We start from the raw sequence: 16,479 nt of genomic DNA, 5'->3' as shown, positions 1-16,479 counted from the left end.
AGACAACAGCTAATATACTCACACAGCACATCTTCACAAGATGGGGCCTCCCCCGCAGTATAGAATCCGATCAAAGCTTCCATTTCCCAGGACGTGTAATGAAAAACGTCCTCACGATTTACGGCATTCGACAAAAGTTTCACATAGCATACCACCCCCAGTCAAGTGGTATAGTACAGAGGATGAACAGGACATTAAAAGCCACCCTCAGGAAAATGGTACAGCAGAATAACAGAACCTGGGATTCAGTTCTCCCATTTGCTTTAATGTTTATAAGGAACACAGTATCCACGTCCACAGGATACACCCCCCACACTCTCATGACCGGTCGCCCCATGAAAGGGACAGAGTATTTATTAGGACTGGATTTGGCCAGCCCCGCAGTCACAGCCTCACGCATGAAAATGCTGTGCAACAATTGATAGAGAACATAAAGGCAGCCCAACTCGCAGCAGCTGTGAGACTTGGGACCAGGAAGAAACAGAGCAAGGCTTGTTTCGACAAAACAGTACACGCCACTGAGTTTGCAGTAGGGCAGCAAGTGATGCTTTCCCTTTACAACCCCAGTTCATTCCTTTCTCCTAAAATCTCCGGACCGTACGCCATTTCGGACAAAGTCAGCCCCTCGGTATGCAAGATTACATATCCCAATGGCAAGTCTGCGTGGTTTCACATAAACCAGCTCAAGGCTTATGGCTCGCAGAATAGCCACACACACATCCTGCTCGCAGCAGCAGACAAGCAAGCCCCGCCCACAGATGCCGTTTTCCTAACCTCCACCAACCAGTCTCAGACACGACCTCAACTCCACCCCCAGAGGCATGACTCCGCCTCTCCCTTCCTTCAACCAGCAGCGACAGTGATAGCGATCATGATGACGATAGCCACAGCGCACCACGTTACGATTATCCCCCTGTACCAGGCCCCACTCCCAGCAAATCTCAGCATGATTCCACTGACCCCTTTGAGATTACATATATCAAAGCCCCTGACCCAGACCCACCGCCCGGCGATTACGGATTGAAACCTAGTAGCTCCAACCTCGACACACGATTCTGGAACCAAGACAATTCGTTCAGGCTCATCCGGAATGATGAGATGGACCCCAATTCGCCCCAAGCAGCTTTACCATGATTACTACAGTCAAGAGTTTGGTAGCTGGGAGAAGATGATGACATAGAGTCTGACTCCCACCAAACGAATCCCTTTGCAACCCTGTTCTCTATTGAGCAGTGAGGCGTCCAGATGATGGGGAAAAAAAGGAACCGATGGAGAGATACGGTGTCCTTTCTGATGGAACCTGCACCATGTTTGTTGTATGTTTGTTCGTTAGTGTTAATGTTAAGTGTTGTTTGTAAACTTGAAATTTTATCACGGCCCCAAGTCACCACTCCTTTACCGCCCCCTGGCGCTTAATGGAACACGTTTGTCCCCAGACAACAGTTCAGAGGAACTAGTTTGTCAACAGAAACCAGTTTAGAGGTACAAGTTTGTCAGCAGACAACAAGGCAACCCCCACGACGACCACATTCTTACCCGTTCTTTCCGGTTGCTCAGTCAGTGGAGAAACGGCACTGGTCCCCGCACTCCCTGAGGACCGCCCTCTGGTCAGCTACGCTCGGGTAGAGCACAAACGGCATTGATCACCATCCTACCCGGGGATTCCACCCATTTCTTACCCGCCGTGGCCCAAAAAGCACCCCATTTTGGCACTTTCAGTTTGAAATTCTTTTGTTTGGTTTTGGCAAACCTTAGGTTGCTTCCGGAAGCTATTTACATCCTCAAACACTAGGATGGTAAATCGCACAGGCTGCGAGACAGCTCGCACTATGTCAGTTTTCTCCGATGTCTTGTCCAAATATTCGGTTAAAAAAAAATGAGAGAGTCACAGATGGTGACCAATTATAAAGGGAAATTGGTAACAAAGGACAGACAGACAGGCACACGAGATCTTAAGCAAGATAATAACAGATATCATGCTTGTGTTCACAGAACTCCGGAACTTCAGGAACCCCAGAGGAAGACAGAAAGATGAAGACGACCTCCATCTTGTTCACCTGGATCTTAGCGGGATCCCTTCAGTTGAGCGCGGATGCTACCCCCCTGACCCCTACCACACAAGCCGTGAATGATTCCCACCCTCGCAATACACAGAACCCCGAGATAGTTAGCCCCGCGACAGCTAACAATACCCCGATCCGGTGTGATAAGTTTATCACCTGGTACCTCACTATCGTATGTAGTAGAAACCCTCTTATTACTAGCGATACTTTGCAGTGTCGCGCAGACACTTAGAATCAGAAAATGGTGAAGGAGAGCCTACCGCTCTCGAACCCCGGTATACACGTTTAGGTCCCCTATTTTCGGACTTCACCAAACCCCCGAACCCCTTGACATGGATTAAAGTGCATCCGTTTCTCTTTATGTATTCTGTTAAATAAAGAAATGTAAACCTCTGTGCCTGACTGCCAGGCCAGAGAAATTTGTGTGCTGCTATTTTGTACATTTAAAATGTTGTAGATTTTGGGGATTGTTTGAGTGAGGATAGTTAGAGGTTCTAGTTTTAAAAAATTTTCTGTAATGCATGCATTGTCATAGCGCCCCGTAGAATTTTATAATAATGTATGTATTTAAAGCAGCACGGTAGCCTTGTGGATAGCACAATTGCTTCACAGCTCCAGGGTCCCAGGTTCGATTCCAGCTTGGGTCACTGTCTGTGCGGAGTCTGCACATCCGCCCCGTGTGTGCGTGGGTTTCCTCCGGGTGCTCCGGTTTCCTCCCACAGTCCAAAGATGTGCAGGTTAGGTGGATTGGCCATGATAAATTGCCCTTAGTGTTGGGTGGGGTTGCTGGGTTATGGGGATAGGGTGGCGGTGTTGACCTTGGGTAGGGTGCTCTTTCCAAGAGCCGGTGCAGACTCGATGGGCCGAATGGCCTCCTTCTGCACTGTAAATTCTATGTAAAAAAAAATGATTGAGGTAAAATTGTGTTTCATAGGATAGGGCAGAGTAGAGCCTGATTATGGGTGTCCCGTTTGGTCAGTGGACGAAGACGACGCAGTAATGTGATCCTTCACGCTTCGTGTTGAAGATCACAAGAAGGGACTGTAGCCATCTGAGATGGCCACGTCCCGATTACAAAATGGACACTTTGCAAAGAATGAAGGGATAATTGGACAATACCGAAAAAGCAAGCAGGTGCAAGATCTGTCGGTTGATTAGACCGATACTGCAGAACCATCCACATACTAATGAGCCATCCCTGGGAACAAAAAGGCAACATTTAAGTAAACAATGCTAAGACAGACACCCCGGCGCCAGAGGACACTAAAACAAAGCAAACCAACGGTCACCTAGGACACATCCAGCAACCAGGGACCCCACCCTTCTATTGGAGGAAAATTGATAGGAACGATTGGGAAACGGCCCAATTAATTGGGGCCAAGTTCAAGGCCCGCCCAAACGCGCGCAAAGCCCTTTTGGGTATAAAACGGATTCCCCAAGAGAGAATCGCTCTCTTGGCCTTGGCTCTCAGCGAGGAGAGACCTGCCAAAGCTACTCCAGACCAAGTAAGTTCCAAGTCAACGCACGCTATGAGATAGACACCCCTAGTTGCTATCCTGTAAACAGCTCAATCCAGCAGCCTCAGAACTGAGAAACGGCCATTGTTCCTCTGACTGAGTGGGCACCCGAAGCTAAGTATAGGCTTTTAGTAATAGTGATAGTTTAGGTTGTAGAGTTTTATGCATGAGTATATTCGACTGTGTGTAAATAAATAAGCATTGCTTTTGAACTTACTAACTGGTGTATCGAGTCTTTGATCAGTATTCGGTTTTGAACCTTATGGCGGTATCGAAAGATACCTGCGACTCTTGAGCAAACGTAATTAAACAGAGCCAAATTAAGAAACAACAGAAAATTAGCAACATCATCCTGAAGGTCACAACTGACTAGAAGTTGAACTCGACTGGAACAGTCATAAAAACATCAGGCGCAAAAGAGAACAGACTGGCGAGTATTCTGTGATGGGGAGTTCACCTCCTAAACCTTTGAACCTCTCCACCATGACAGTTCCAAGTTATGGTTGTAATGGAATACAAAAGGAAGAAAAAAAATTGCATGTGCTTTTCATGATATCAGGACTTCCCAAAGCTATTTACAACAATTGTATGCCAATGAACTAAGTGTAGTCACGGGGATACACAACAGCCAACTTGTGAACTGCAAGGTTGCAAAATAGCAATGAGATAAGTGATCAGATTATGCTATTTTTAAAGTGATGTTTACTGAGGGATAAATGCCAGCCAGAATACCAGAAGTCTCCTGCTCACGTACAAACAATGAAATGGGATATTTTACATCCACCTGATAAGGCAGCAGTAACTTTGGTTTGCTGTTTCATCTGCAAGACAATACTGCACTGAACTGTCACCCTATTATGTGTTTAAGTCTCCAGAATGGTGTTTGAACCAATGGCCATCTGACGCTTGGAGGTGGAAGTGTTATTCCTGACCAAAGCTGATTACTTCCCTAGATAAGAGATGCAACAACACAGGAAACTCAGCTGGATCCGGAATAGAGCAGTTAACTTGATGGGTGTTAAAGTCAATGAACTCAGTACGTTATTAGATTAAGATAGCCATTTCATCTTTGGAAAATAAGAAACAAAATGGAGTCGAGGAGGGTGGAGATCAACCTCTCCGGGTGGAGATCAACCTCTCCACCCTGTGCCCTGGCGTGGCGGGGGGACCTTCTGAAATTCTTGACACTTGAGAAAGTCAAATTTGAACTGAGGGGAAGGATGGAGGGGTTCTGCAATTCATGGGCGTTATTCATTATGCACTTTCGAGAATTGGATCACATCAAACATTAGGGGGGGGGGGGCTGGGAGGGTTGGGGGTGAGGGACTGTATGTGTTAATGATGACTATGGGTGATTCCTGATTCCTTTTTGTCATTTGTTTACGTTAACATGCGGGCTAATGTTTGGGGTTTGGTGGGATGGGATAATTGTTATTGATATGGGGATTGACATTACATTCGTTACTGATTATTGTTTATTGTTGGGTGTAAATTTGGGAGAAAATGTGAAAAAGGAAGAGAATAAAAAAAATTGTTTTTTTAATGGAGTAGAGGAGAGAAGGGACCTAGGGGCACAGATTCACAAATCGTTAGAAATAGTGATGCAGGTTAATAAAGCCATAAAAAAATACAAACACGGTTCCTCTCCAGTGAATAGAATAAATCTCTGGTTAGACCACATGTTAGAAAACTGCTCATTTCAGGTCACCATTGTACAAAATGAATATGAAAGTACTGGAGAAGATGCAAAAAGGTTTACAAAGGACCACATTGCTGAGGCTATATCCAGCACAAAGATTGAATAGGCTGGGCTCTTTTCTCTAATTGCCTTTGTTCGGAAGGCATTTAAATGTCAACCATATTGCTATGGGTTTGGAGTCGCATGTAGGTCAGACCATGCAAGGACGGCAGATTTCTTTCCCTGAAGGACATTAGTGAAGCAGATGGGTTTTTACGACAATCTCATTGGCATCATGTTCATCACTAGACTTTTTAATTCCAGATTTTTATTGAATTCAAATTTCACCATCTGGTGGGTTTCGAACCTTGGTCCCGGGCCCGAGCATTGCTCTGGGTCTCTGGATTACTCGTCCACTTTCCCAAATCACAGGTAAGTGTTGTGATTCTTTACTATGTGTAGGGTGAGGAATGAGACCCTATGACTTCAGTTAGAACGGGGATTGAACTCTGTGCTGTTGGCATTAATCTGATCCATATGCTAGCTGTCCAACCAACTGAACTAACTTCCCCCTGCCCCTTCACAAATATATGATAATCACTAATAAATCCAACGTTGAATTCAGAATAAAGTATTTTATTTAGAGAATGGTCAAACTGGAACTTGCTAATACATGGAAAAGTTTAGACAAATAGCACAGGTGAACTTAAAGGGAAACTAGATAAGCGTGTGAGGAAAAATGAATGGAGGAATATGTTGATGGACTGAGATGAACTAAGGTGGAGGGCGGCTGGTGTGGAATATAGGCACCAGTAGAGACGAGCTGGGCCAAATTTTCTCTGCTGTAAATATTATGTAATAGATGCTTCACTATTATATTTTTGTGTAAAGATGCTATTATCTATCCTATTAACAGCATTAAGATAATCAGTCTGTAGCATCCTGGTTTTGTTCCATCTGCCTTTTCTAAATATAGGAATAATATTCATTGTCTGCGAGGCTTCTGGTATTATTCTCTTTTCTAGTGACTTTGTCACTTCCTTAGTTTCTTTGAGCTTGTGGATACATTCCACCAAAATGGGAATTTTATCCTTTGTTTCACTAGTTTCTCAATTATTCCCCATATGTACCTTAACTATCTTGATATATTTTTTTGAGCTTTTCCATCATCTTAGCCTTGCTGGCAAATACAGAGGCAAAATAACAGTTCAATCTTTGTCATTTCACAATCAAGATTATGCTATACTATTGTGCATCCTTTGGTGGCCTTTCTCTATCTTAAGTTTCCTTTTGCAATTTATTTGTCTCCAACTTCAATTTGCAGATCTTCTTTGCATTTGGCGAAATAGTGGGTTAGTCGTATTGTTGTTGGACTAGCAATTCAGAGACCCAGGGTAATGCTATGGGGACCCGGGTTCAAATCCCATTTGCAGGACAGACCCAGCAGAGGTGGTATACAGTTGGGAGGCAATTTCCCTGGGAGTCCGCAACATCAACCCCATGGAATCTCATGGCATCAGGTAAAATATGGGTAAGGAAACCTCCTGCTGATTACCACGTACCAGTGCACCAACCGCATCCCCCCCGCGCTGATGAATCAGTATTCATGTTGAACACCACTTGGGGGATGTATTTGAGGATGGCAAGAGCACAGATTGTAATCTGGGTGGAAGACTTCAATGTTTATCAACAAGAGTGGCTCAGTAGCAGTACTGCTGATCGCCTCCCATCCATGACACTCCCGTTGCCTTGGGAAAGTGGGCATCATCAAATACCCCTCCTATCGGATTATTCTCTCTTCCAACCACTTTCATTGGGCAGATGGCGGCATGGTAGCACAGTGGTTAGCACTGTTGTTTCACAGCACCAGGGTCCCAGGTTCAATTCCCAGCTTGGGTTACTGTGTAAAGTCTGCATGTTCTCCCTGTGTCAGCGTGGGTTTCCTCTGGATGCTCTGGTTTCCTCCCACAAATCCCAAAAGACAGGCTGTTAGGTAATTTGGACATTCTGAATTCTCCCCGTGTACCCAAACAGGCGCTGGAATGTGGCGACTGGTGGCTTTCCACAGAAACTTCATTGCAGTGTTAATGTAAGCCTACTTGTGACAATAAAGATTATTATTGTAAGATACAAAGGTTTGAGAACATGCACCAATAGATTCAAAACAGCTTCCTCCCTGCTGTTACGACTCCTGAATGGCCCTCTTATGGATTGAACTGATCTTTCTACGTATCTTCTCCAGTTGTTGCACTATATTCCGTATGCTTTATCCGAGTCTATGTTTATATAGGGCACGGTTCTTCAAAGTCGGGTGGGTCGCGGAGCCGTTGTCCGCAGCGCTCCCGATCGCGCAAATCCCCGCGCAGCAGCCGGCTTTTCTTAACACCGGCTGCAAGCGGCCACGAATATGTTATTTTTTTCATTTATTTTACTCATTTTTTTTTTTACATGTTCGGGGGGGCTTTTATTTGATAAAATTTTACCGGAAGAAAATTCAGAACTTTGAACAGATGGAGACTCCATACTTTCCGACACCAGAAGGCTTCACCTTCATCCAACAGGTTCCATTGGAGGAGCGTGTACGTGGGCTAAAGGGACCCAAAACCATTTCTTCCATTTTTGTCAGCAGCAAACAAGGCAAGAGAAAATGGTGGGTTGCGAAGGTCGGCCGGGTTGGGTCCCGAAGATTGGCCAGTTGGTAAAAATGGGTCCCCGGAAAAAAAGTTTAAAGAACACTGATATAGGGTATTTATCATATGTTCTATGTTTTCATGTATGGAGCGATCTTCCTGGACTGTAAGCAGAACAATACATTTCACTTCATCTCGGTACATGTGACAATAAATCTAAATCTAAACTAGTCGAGTCCTAACGGACACAGTTGCTAGACTTGGTCTGTGGCATGTGGTGAGGGAAAGAGAGAAAAACAAAACATACTTGACCTCATCCTCACCAACCTACCTGCCGGAGATGCATCTGTCCATGACAGTATCGGCAGGAATGACCACTGCACAGTCCTTGTGAAGACAAATTGCTGTCTTCACATTGAGGATACGCCCGATTGTGTTGTGCGACACTATCGCTGTGCTAAATGGGCTAGATCTAGCAACTCATGACTGGGCATCCATACCTAAAACAACCTATAACCTCATATCCCAGCACATCCCCCGCTCATCCATTACTATCAAGCCAGGGGATCAACCCTTGTTCAATGACATATGCATGCCAGGAGTAACACCAGACATGCCAAAAATTGAGGTGTTAACCTGGTGAAGCTACACCTAGTTGCGTGTCAAAGAGCGTAAGCAGCAAGTGTTAATAACGAACGATCCCCGTTGGCAAAACTAAAAAAAGCAACCGGTACATTTATTGATATAATAAATGACTCTGCTGAGTCCATATAGCCACCGTCTGCGACTTTGTATGTTTCTCCGCCACTTAAACCGATGTAATGCCCCTCAATACCGGGGGAGTGGGGGGCTGCTTACAGGAAAGGGAGAGGAGGTGCGGGTTAACTTTCATTACTTGCCCTGTAGTAGGTTTTGAAATGTGACCGCATCCAATTCTGGCGGGAAGTACTTGGGCTCCAGCTGGACGGTGACCGCTCTGAAGCGGTCCGCTCTGGCGATGCTTGGGAGGGAGGCGAGGGTGGCGCGGGCCCCGGGTACCAGCAGCTTCCCGGCCCCGCGCGCCTCCTCACCTGCCTCTCCCGTGCCGAGACAATGGGCCCGCGTGCCAGTCCCAACGGTCGCCTTCCAGGCTCGCGCCACCGCCCGCCCGACACCGAGTCCTTGCAGGCAAAGCATTGCAACTCGCCCTCGCTGCAACCTCGTAGGGGAAGCCCCGGACAGCCAGGACCGCCTACCACCCAACTCAAGCACCCCCACGGGGGACAAGTGTTATTGGTCGGATCATTCTCCCCCGCTGCATTTAAAATAAACACAATGCTCCGCAGGTACAGACAGTCCAAGACTTGAGTAGTAAATAAAGGCCAGGTACCGCGGATTAGGAAATCTAAAATAAAAACAAAGTGCTGGGTAAACTCAGCAGGTCTGACTGTATCAATGGAGAACGAGTTAACTCCGAAGTAAAGCCTGCTCGCATCATTAACATTTGTGATCACCCTCATAACCGTTCAATAAAATTCTAGGTACTGTAATAAATACGAAGTAGTGAATAGTATAGAAAGCCTAAGTAGTATTAGCTAATTCGTCTGCATTGGTGGTTCAGTGGTAGAATTCTCGCCTGCCACGCGGGAGGCCCGGGTTCGATTCCCGGCCAATGCAACTTTTTAGGGCAATATGACCAGCACAAGTTTGGAGGGCTAAAGGGACCGTTCTGTTCCTATTCTGTACTTTTCTTTGTTCTAATTATTGGCTGCATTGTGTTTTGATTTCTGAGTTACACTCAACATTCAACCTCATTTTGCAACACCAGGTTCTCATAGGTCCGGGAAAGATTGAAAACAGTTTTAATGATATGAAGATGTCATTCATTTTTGTTTAACCATGATGTGGAGATGCCGGCGTTGGACTGGGGTGAGCACAGTACGAAGTCTTACAACACCAGGTTAAAGTCCAACAGGTTTGTTTCGATGTCACTAGCTTTCGGAGCGCTGCTCCTTCCTCAGGTGAATGAAGAGGTATGTTCCAGAACCACATATATAGACAAATATATGCCTGCGAAATCCTACCAACTGTCCTGGCTTGACACAATTCACACCTCTTTAACCTGGGGTTACCCCATCTCTGGATCTGTAAAGATTTAATCACCTGCTAATGGTCGCATTCCAAGCATTGTTTGGCATCTTTGAATTTGTCTATATATGTGGTTCTGGAACATACCTCTTCATTCACCTGAGGAAGGAGCAGCGCTCCGAAAGCTAGTGACATCAAAACAAACCTGTTGGACTTTAACCTGGTGTTGTAAGACTTCGTACTGCGATTTTTGTTTAAGGAAGATTATAACTCATATTAAAGGAGTTTGACTTATAACTCACATTCATATTATTTGGGAGCAATGTTTTACCATCTTACTTGCTTTATATATTATACCAATTTTTGATGTAGTTTCATTGATCTTGCACTAATCAATCTGAAACTGGTGGATACAATATAGATTTCAACCAGTCAAAACCTTATTTATACTGTCAGGATTAGGGTTACATTGCAATTCTTCTGCCCAAGAGAGATATCGACTACTTGTGTTTGCATAATGCAAAAACTGTAATGCACTACATTCCCAAGAGGAATGTTACATAAGCTGATTGATCCCCTTAAAGACTAATTTGGTCCAGACTTTCGTCACATACATTACAGAGTATGTGCAGATGTAATTAATTAGCTCTAGTATTACTTATTAGACATAATTGATATTTACTGATTTGTTTTTAACTATAAGCTGTATCGTTATTAGAATTAGGTATATTTCCATATAGATATACTATAGTTTGTTATCTGTTTTGTTCTTCTGAGTGGTAGCACTCTCTCCTCTGAGTCAGAAGGGCTTGGGTTCATGACCCACTCCAGAAATTTACACATGTTTCCAGATTGACACCTCAATGCTGCACTGAAGAAGTGCTGAACTGAACTGTCAAGACATTCCATCTTTTGTTTAGACAGCTGGTCTGTGATGCAGAGCAAGCAGTGAGGGTTCAATTCCTGTACCGGCTAAGGTTATTCATGAAGGCCCGCCTTCTCAACCATGCCCCTTGCCTGAGGTGTGGTGATCCTCAGGTTAAACCATCACCAAGCAGCTCTCCCCCTCAAAGGGGAAAGCAGCCAATCTTCATTGGGGACATTGGTGACTCTACCTTTACCTTACTATCTTTTGGATTCCGTGTTAAGCCCGTGTACTCTCCCAAGTGGATGTAAAAGATCTCATGATATTTGTTACATTACCCAGAAATGTAATATAAAAAATTCTCATTTGTCTTGCCGAGTTGTATTTAACTTGATGATAAACAGTCGAAATCTTCCAGTTGATGACAAATTATTTATTGAGTAACAAAATAATATACTTGTGAGTTCTTTTACTGTAATACTTTGACTAATAATCGAATTAACTAACATTAACAATGAATTACCAATTAATAAAATACACTACACTCTGAGCTGGTCACTTCTATCCTCTAGCTGCAATACACACACCAACACTAAGAAAGAGCAGGATACTCCTTATATAGTTCCTGTTAGTGTTGCCATCTAGCGATCATCTGACTGTACTGTCTGCACATTAACTCATCATGTATTAACAGATACAGAGATCACTACAATATTGAGATGTGCAGATTAGGTGGATTGCCATGCTAAATTGCCCCTTAGTGTCCAAAGATGTGTCGGTTAGATGGGGTTACAGGGATAGGGTGGGGGAGTAGGCCTAGGTAGGGTGCTCTTTCAGAGGGTGAGTGCAGACTTAATGGCCTGAATGGCCTCCTTCTGCGCAGTGGGGATTCTATAATTTGAAGAAAAGCAGGGTAATTCTCCCTTGTGACCTGGCCAATATTAATCCCTCAACAATCGGTAAAAACAAATTATTTGTAATGTATCTCATTGGTGATTGTGCAATTCCTTGCTGTTGGCTGCCTTGTTTTGCTATAATTGTGACTCCACTTCAAAAGTGATTCATTGATGCGAAACCCATTCTGAGGTGGTGAAAAGTGCTATATGAATACAAGTCTTCCTTTACTGCTCCTAAGTAACATTCATAATATTTCCCAGATCTGACTCCTCTCGGGACATGAGCTCATAATCTCATGTGAAGAACCGAGGGAGTGCTGCTCTGCCGAATGTGCCATCTTTCCGAGATCTAACTGTCAGTTGGAAGTAAAGGATTCTCCAGCACTATTCAACGACGAGCATATTTGGACATCATTTATCCCTCAAACAATATCTAAAACGGATGATTTATTCATTCGTTTCAATGTTTTTTTTTGCTGTATAACCAGTGTGTAAATTGGCTGAAAACTTTTACGACCACAGAGGCGCCTCATTGTTTGTGAGCTGCGTTGGGACGTTCTGTGACGGCGAAAGGCGCCATACAAATGCAAATACTTTCTTGTTTGTCACCACAAATTTGCATTCCATGCTAAGATAATTCAGTTGGAAACTGTCATACTAAACTCATGAAGAGCAATACATTTTGAGAATCAAATAAAATGAAACAGTGGCAATGAAACGTTTATTTCCCGCGAATTAAATCAAGTGCTATTTGAACAACTCCCTCATTGGGACGCAAGAAAAGAGCGCTTCTTTCTGGTTGCTTGTGGTAACGGAGAGGGCGCCCTTTCCCCTTTGACAGGGGAAGTTTAAACATCGCCGCTGCCGCATGGACACAGCGTTGTGTTGCTGAGTGAGGGAGACGCTGCTCGCTCCACACCATGTCCTCGAAAAAGAAAAACAATTCCAAGGCGGCCAGGGGCCAGGAGAATCAGGGAGCCTCGCCCAGGTTAATGGCGGGCGGCTGCTCACCTCCGGCCAGCTCTCCCGGGGCTCTCAGGCCAGCTGGAGAAGAGGGCAGTCTGGACACACATCCCCGGGCCTGTCTCTCACTGACTGTCACTGATAGCCTGGAGAAAGGTAAGGAGGATCCCCACTGGGTCGCCGTCCAATTTACTGATGAAAAATATCGATGTTTACTTCTCACTCTTTGAAGTTAAGACCCTTTGATTGTACGTGGATGCCAGCATTTTTATTTTTTTGTCTCGTGAAAGAAAGGGTGGCATTGTTGCTGAAAAGAAATGGCGCAGATAATGCGGTTCACATTGTGCACTGAAACAGTTGCAGTTATGATGTTCAGTTACTTCCAACTGAAACGAACAGATCTCGGATTGTGCTTTGTTCTGCATTCAAAGGACACCCCTGAGCTTTGTAACTGCATTGCAGGTTTCAACGTAGCCTGTTTACATTACCGTACCTTATTTGTCCATGGGATGTGAGTACTGGCAAGGTCAGCATTTGTTACCCATCCCTATAATTGCCCCTGAGAAAATGGTGCTCCGCTGTCATCTTGAATTGCTTACAGTCCATGTGTTGTTGGGAAGGGAATGCTAGGATTTTGACCCAAATATGTGTGGTTCGGAGGGGAACCGGCAGGTAGTGGGTCTTCCCATGTGTCTTCTGGTGGTAGATGTTGCAGGTTTGGAAACAGCTGTTGAAGGATGCTTGGTGAGTTGCCGCATTAGGGGGGCGATTCTCCGAACCCCGAGCCGGGCCAGAGAATCGGCGCAACCGCGGCACGACGCCCTGACGCCATTGTGTGATTCGGCGGCATTTGCGCCGGCACGTTTGATGCGGCACCAGCCGCGGGCCGCTGGAATTGGCGGGGCCGCCGATTCTTCGGCCCGGATGGGCCACCGCGCGGCCACGCGAATACGACAGAGTCCCGCCGGCGCCATTCACCCCTGGTCGCTGCCGGTGGGAACTCTGCGCGAAGGGTCAGTGGGCGGCCTGTGGGGCGGTGTTATGGGGGAGGCGTTATGGCGTTTTCAGAACCCCAAAATGTATCATGGAGTTCAACCAACCTCTCCCTTTAATGGATTTGTTGCTTTTCCGAGCACACGGCTTTTCCCTAGGTGTGGGATTACAATTATGGGCACGTGGGTTTTTAAACACAAAACACTGTTTATTCCATGAACACAACTTGACATCTTAAATAAACATTGGATCTCTTAACACCCCTTACTTCAAAGATAACTCAGAAAATATTGCAACAGTAAATAATTCCTCAAAATGTTCCTTCAAACTACCAAGAGACTTAACACCTGTAAACAAAATCACATCAGGTTAAAGGCTTCACTATTATAAGTTTAAATCACCCAAATGATCCAGAGATAGTCTTTCATGGCAGAGATCCAGCTCACTGCAAAACATGGACACACACCCAGCTCTTTTCAAAACTGCAAAACTAAACTGCAAAATGTCTGATCTGACCTCCGCTCCACCACTCTCTGACATCACTGTTTTCTAAAAGGTACATTGCTTAAACATCCATGTCTTAAAGGTACTCTCACATGACACCTCCCCCCAAGAAAAAAAAACCCATCAACCTTAAGATTGTTTCATTTTTCACTTTTGCACCATCCACTAAGAAATGTACACAGTAAATATACATTTTAATTTAAAGAAAACAACACACTTAAACAGGTATAATAATATAGTCCATTTTTCTTTGTTCTTCCTCCTCCAACCAAAATCCTTCTCGATTGACAGTCTCTTTGAACAAAGTCTCTGCACGATCCATCCAGGGGCTGGTTTAGCACACTGGGCTAAATCGCTGGCTTTTAAAGCAGACCAAGGCAGGCCAGCGGCATTGTTCAATTCCCGTACCAGCCTCCCCGAACAGGCGACTAGGGGCTTTTCACTAACTTCATTGAAGCCTACTCGTGACAATAAGCAATTTCCATTTCATTCATTTTCATTCCTCTACTCGTCGGCATTTCTCTTTAGAATCAGATACTTTAGTTCAATCTGACCACAGAGTCCCTTGCAATTCTCCAATACAGGAACATTGGTTACCACAGCTTTCAGGCAGTCAAATGCCTGTTCAAAGTCCGCTGTCCATTGAAATTTTTTACGTTTCTTCAGCAATTTCATCAGTGGAGTAATTCCATCAGTGGAGTAATCACGCCACAAAACTTTTGCACAACTGTTCGATCAAATCCACTCCTGCTAAGAAATCGCATTATTTCCCTTGACTTGAGGGTATCGTAAACTCCGCAAGGAAAGTGATTTGGGCTTCTCCAAATTCACTTTCGGCTAGGTTCATCACCAAACCCGCCTCCTGAAGTTGATCAAAGAACTCCATACAATGTTTTCGATGCTCTTTCCATGTCTGGAAGTTGGAAATAAAAGCAGATTGTCCCACTTTCTCAATGCAATCCTTCAAACGTGGGATAGCATAAGAGTCCGTTCTTGTAACTGCATTCACCTTTCGATAGTCCACACACAACCGTTGGGTACCATCTGGTTTAGGTACCATCATTGCAACCATTGGCTGCAACCCACTTCAATTATGCCATTCTTCAGCATACTCTCAGTCTCTCTGTTAACCTGTGCCAATTTTAAAGGATTTAGTCCATATGGATGTTTGATAGGAACAGCATTTCCCACATCTACATCATGTATAGACATTTTAGTACTTACCAATTTATCTCCACAAACTTGCCCATGTGATATCAATAACTCTTTCAGGTCAGTTCGTTTTTCCTCTGCAAGGTAACTTAACAATTCATCCCAATTTTATTTTATTTAAAAAAAAAAAAAAATTATTCTCCTTTTTCACATTTTCTCCCACATTTACACCCATCAACAATAAACAATAATCAGCAAGATATGTCAATCCCCATAATAACAACGATCCCATCCGCCCACCAACCCCCAAACCTCAACCCGCATGTTTACATAAACAAATGACAAAAAGGAATCAGGGATTACCCGTAGTCACCCTTAATCTACACAGCTCCCCACCACCCCAACCAACGCCATCCAGCCTCTGAGAGAGTACCATACATGATACTCCAGAGTTGTCCCCCCCCCCCCCCCCCCCCCCCCCCAAGTCTCCAGCTCCTCCCGTCCACTGCCTCTTGTAAAACTCCTCCTCCCAACCTCGGTTCCCTCCCCCCAACTTTCCACCCCGGCTAGACCACTCGGACCCTGTTCTGCCAGGCTCTGATGGCCGCAGCCCCTCCCCCCACCTCACTCCCGTTCACTGGCCGGCTTAAACCGGCCCGCGTGGAGGCCCCCGCCCGGGTCCCTTTCCCCCTTGCCCGGCCCTAGGAAAGCCCAAAGATTCCCTTTTAGCACACAAACCCTGCATATCCACCTACACCCCAAAGAGCCCTCATTTCGAGTGAAAGTCCCGTCCCTTCCCTTGTCCAAATACATACAACATTGACTCCTTTAGCCTCTACACCCGCGCGCAGTGATACAAAAAAGAAGAAAATACAGTCATGAGGTTACATCGGCAAATGACCATTCCTCAATTTGTCAGTTCTGCCACAGTCCTTCTGCCTTCGCAAACTCCTCCGCTGCTTCCACCGTTCCAAAATAAAAGTCCCTGAGCTTGTAAGTCACCCTCAGCTTTGCTGGATATACAATGCCGCACTGCACCTTGCTAATGTACAGTGCCCTCTTCACCCGGTTGAAGGAAGCCCGCCTCCTCGCCAGCTCCACCGTAAAGTCCTGGTATACAGGTATACCAGCTCCAGCCCACTGCACCACCT

General features: G+C 45.1%; 2 protein-coding genes and 1 non-coding gene across 6 annotated transcripts in view; 2 read left to right on the top strand and 1 right to left on the bottom strand.

Moving 5' to 3' along the window:
- nudt6 (nudix (nucleoside diphosphate linked moiety X)-type motif 6) overlaps window positions 1–9,174 on the bottom strand; it is a 182,765-nt gene extending 173,591 nt beyond the window's left edge. Inside the window, exon 1 of one of the 2 annotated variants that reach the window (XM_072495698.1) lies at window positions 8,788–9,174. In XM_072495698.1, coding sequence (XP_072351799.1) covers window positions 8,788–9,064 — 277 coding nt within the window. In that variant the 5' untranslated portion in view covers window positions 9,065–9,174. The remainder of the gene's footprint in view (window positions 1–8,787) is intronic. The other variant, XM_072495699.1, reaches the window with a different exon arrangement.
- A 299-nt stretch (window positions 9,175–9,473) lies between these two features.
- On the top strand, window positions 9,474–9,544 carry trnag-gcc (transfer RNA glycine (anticodon GCC)). The gene has a single exon. It is a non-coding gene; the product is annotated as a tRNA-Gly (tRNA).
- Window positions 9,545–12,531: 2,987 nt separating this feature from the next.
- Window positions 12,532–16,479, top strand: part of afg2a (AFG2 AAA ATPase homolog A) — a 721,265-nt gene continuing 717,317 nt past the window's right edge. Inside the window, exon 1 of one of the 3 annotated variants that reach the window (XM_072495696.1) lies at window positions 12,532–12,835. In XM_072495696.1, coding sequence (XP_072351797.1) covers window positions 12,637–12,835 — 199 coding nt within the window. In that variant the 5' untranslated portion in view covers window positions 12,532–12,636. The remainder of the gene's footprint in view (window positions 12,836–16,479) is intronic. The other 2 variants (XM_072495695.1, XM_072495694.1) reach the window with 2 other exon arrangements.

This window comes from Scyliorhinus torazame, chromosome 3 (assembly GCF_047496885.1).
Source record: "Scyliorhinus torazame isolate Kashiwa2021f chromosome 3, sScyTor2.1, whole genome shotgun sequence".
NCBI lineage: Eukaryota > Metazoa > Chordata > Chondrichthyes > Carcharhiniformes > Scyliorhinidae > Scyliorhinus > Scyliorhinus torazame.
Note: the sequence above shows the minus strand (reverse complement) of the source record. Positions and strands in the feature narration are given on the sequence as shown.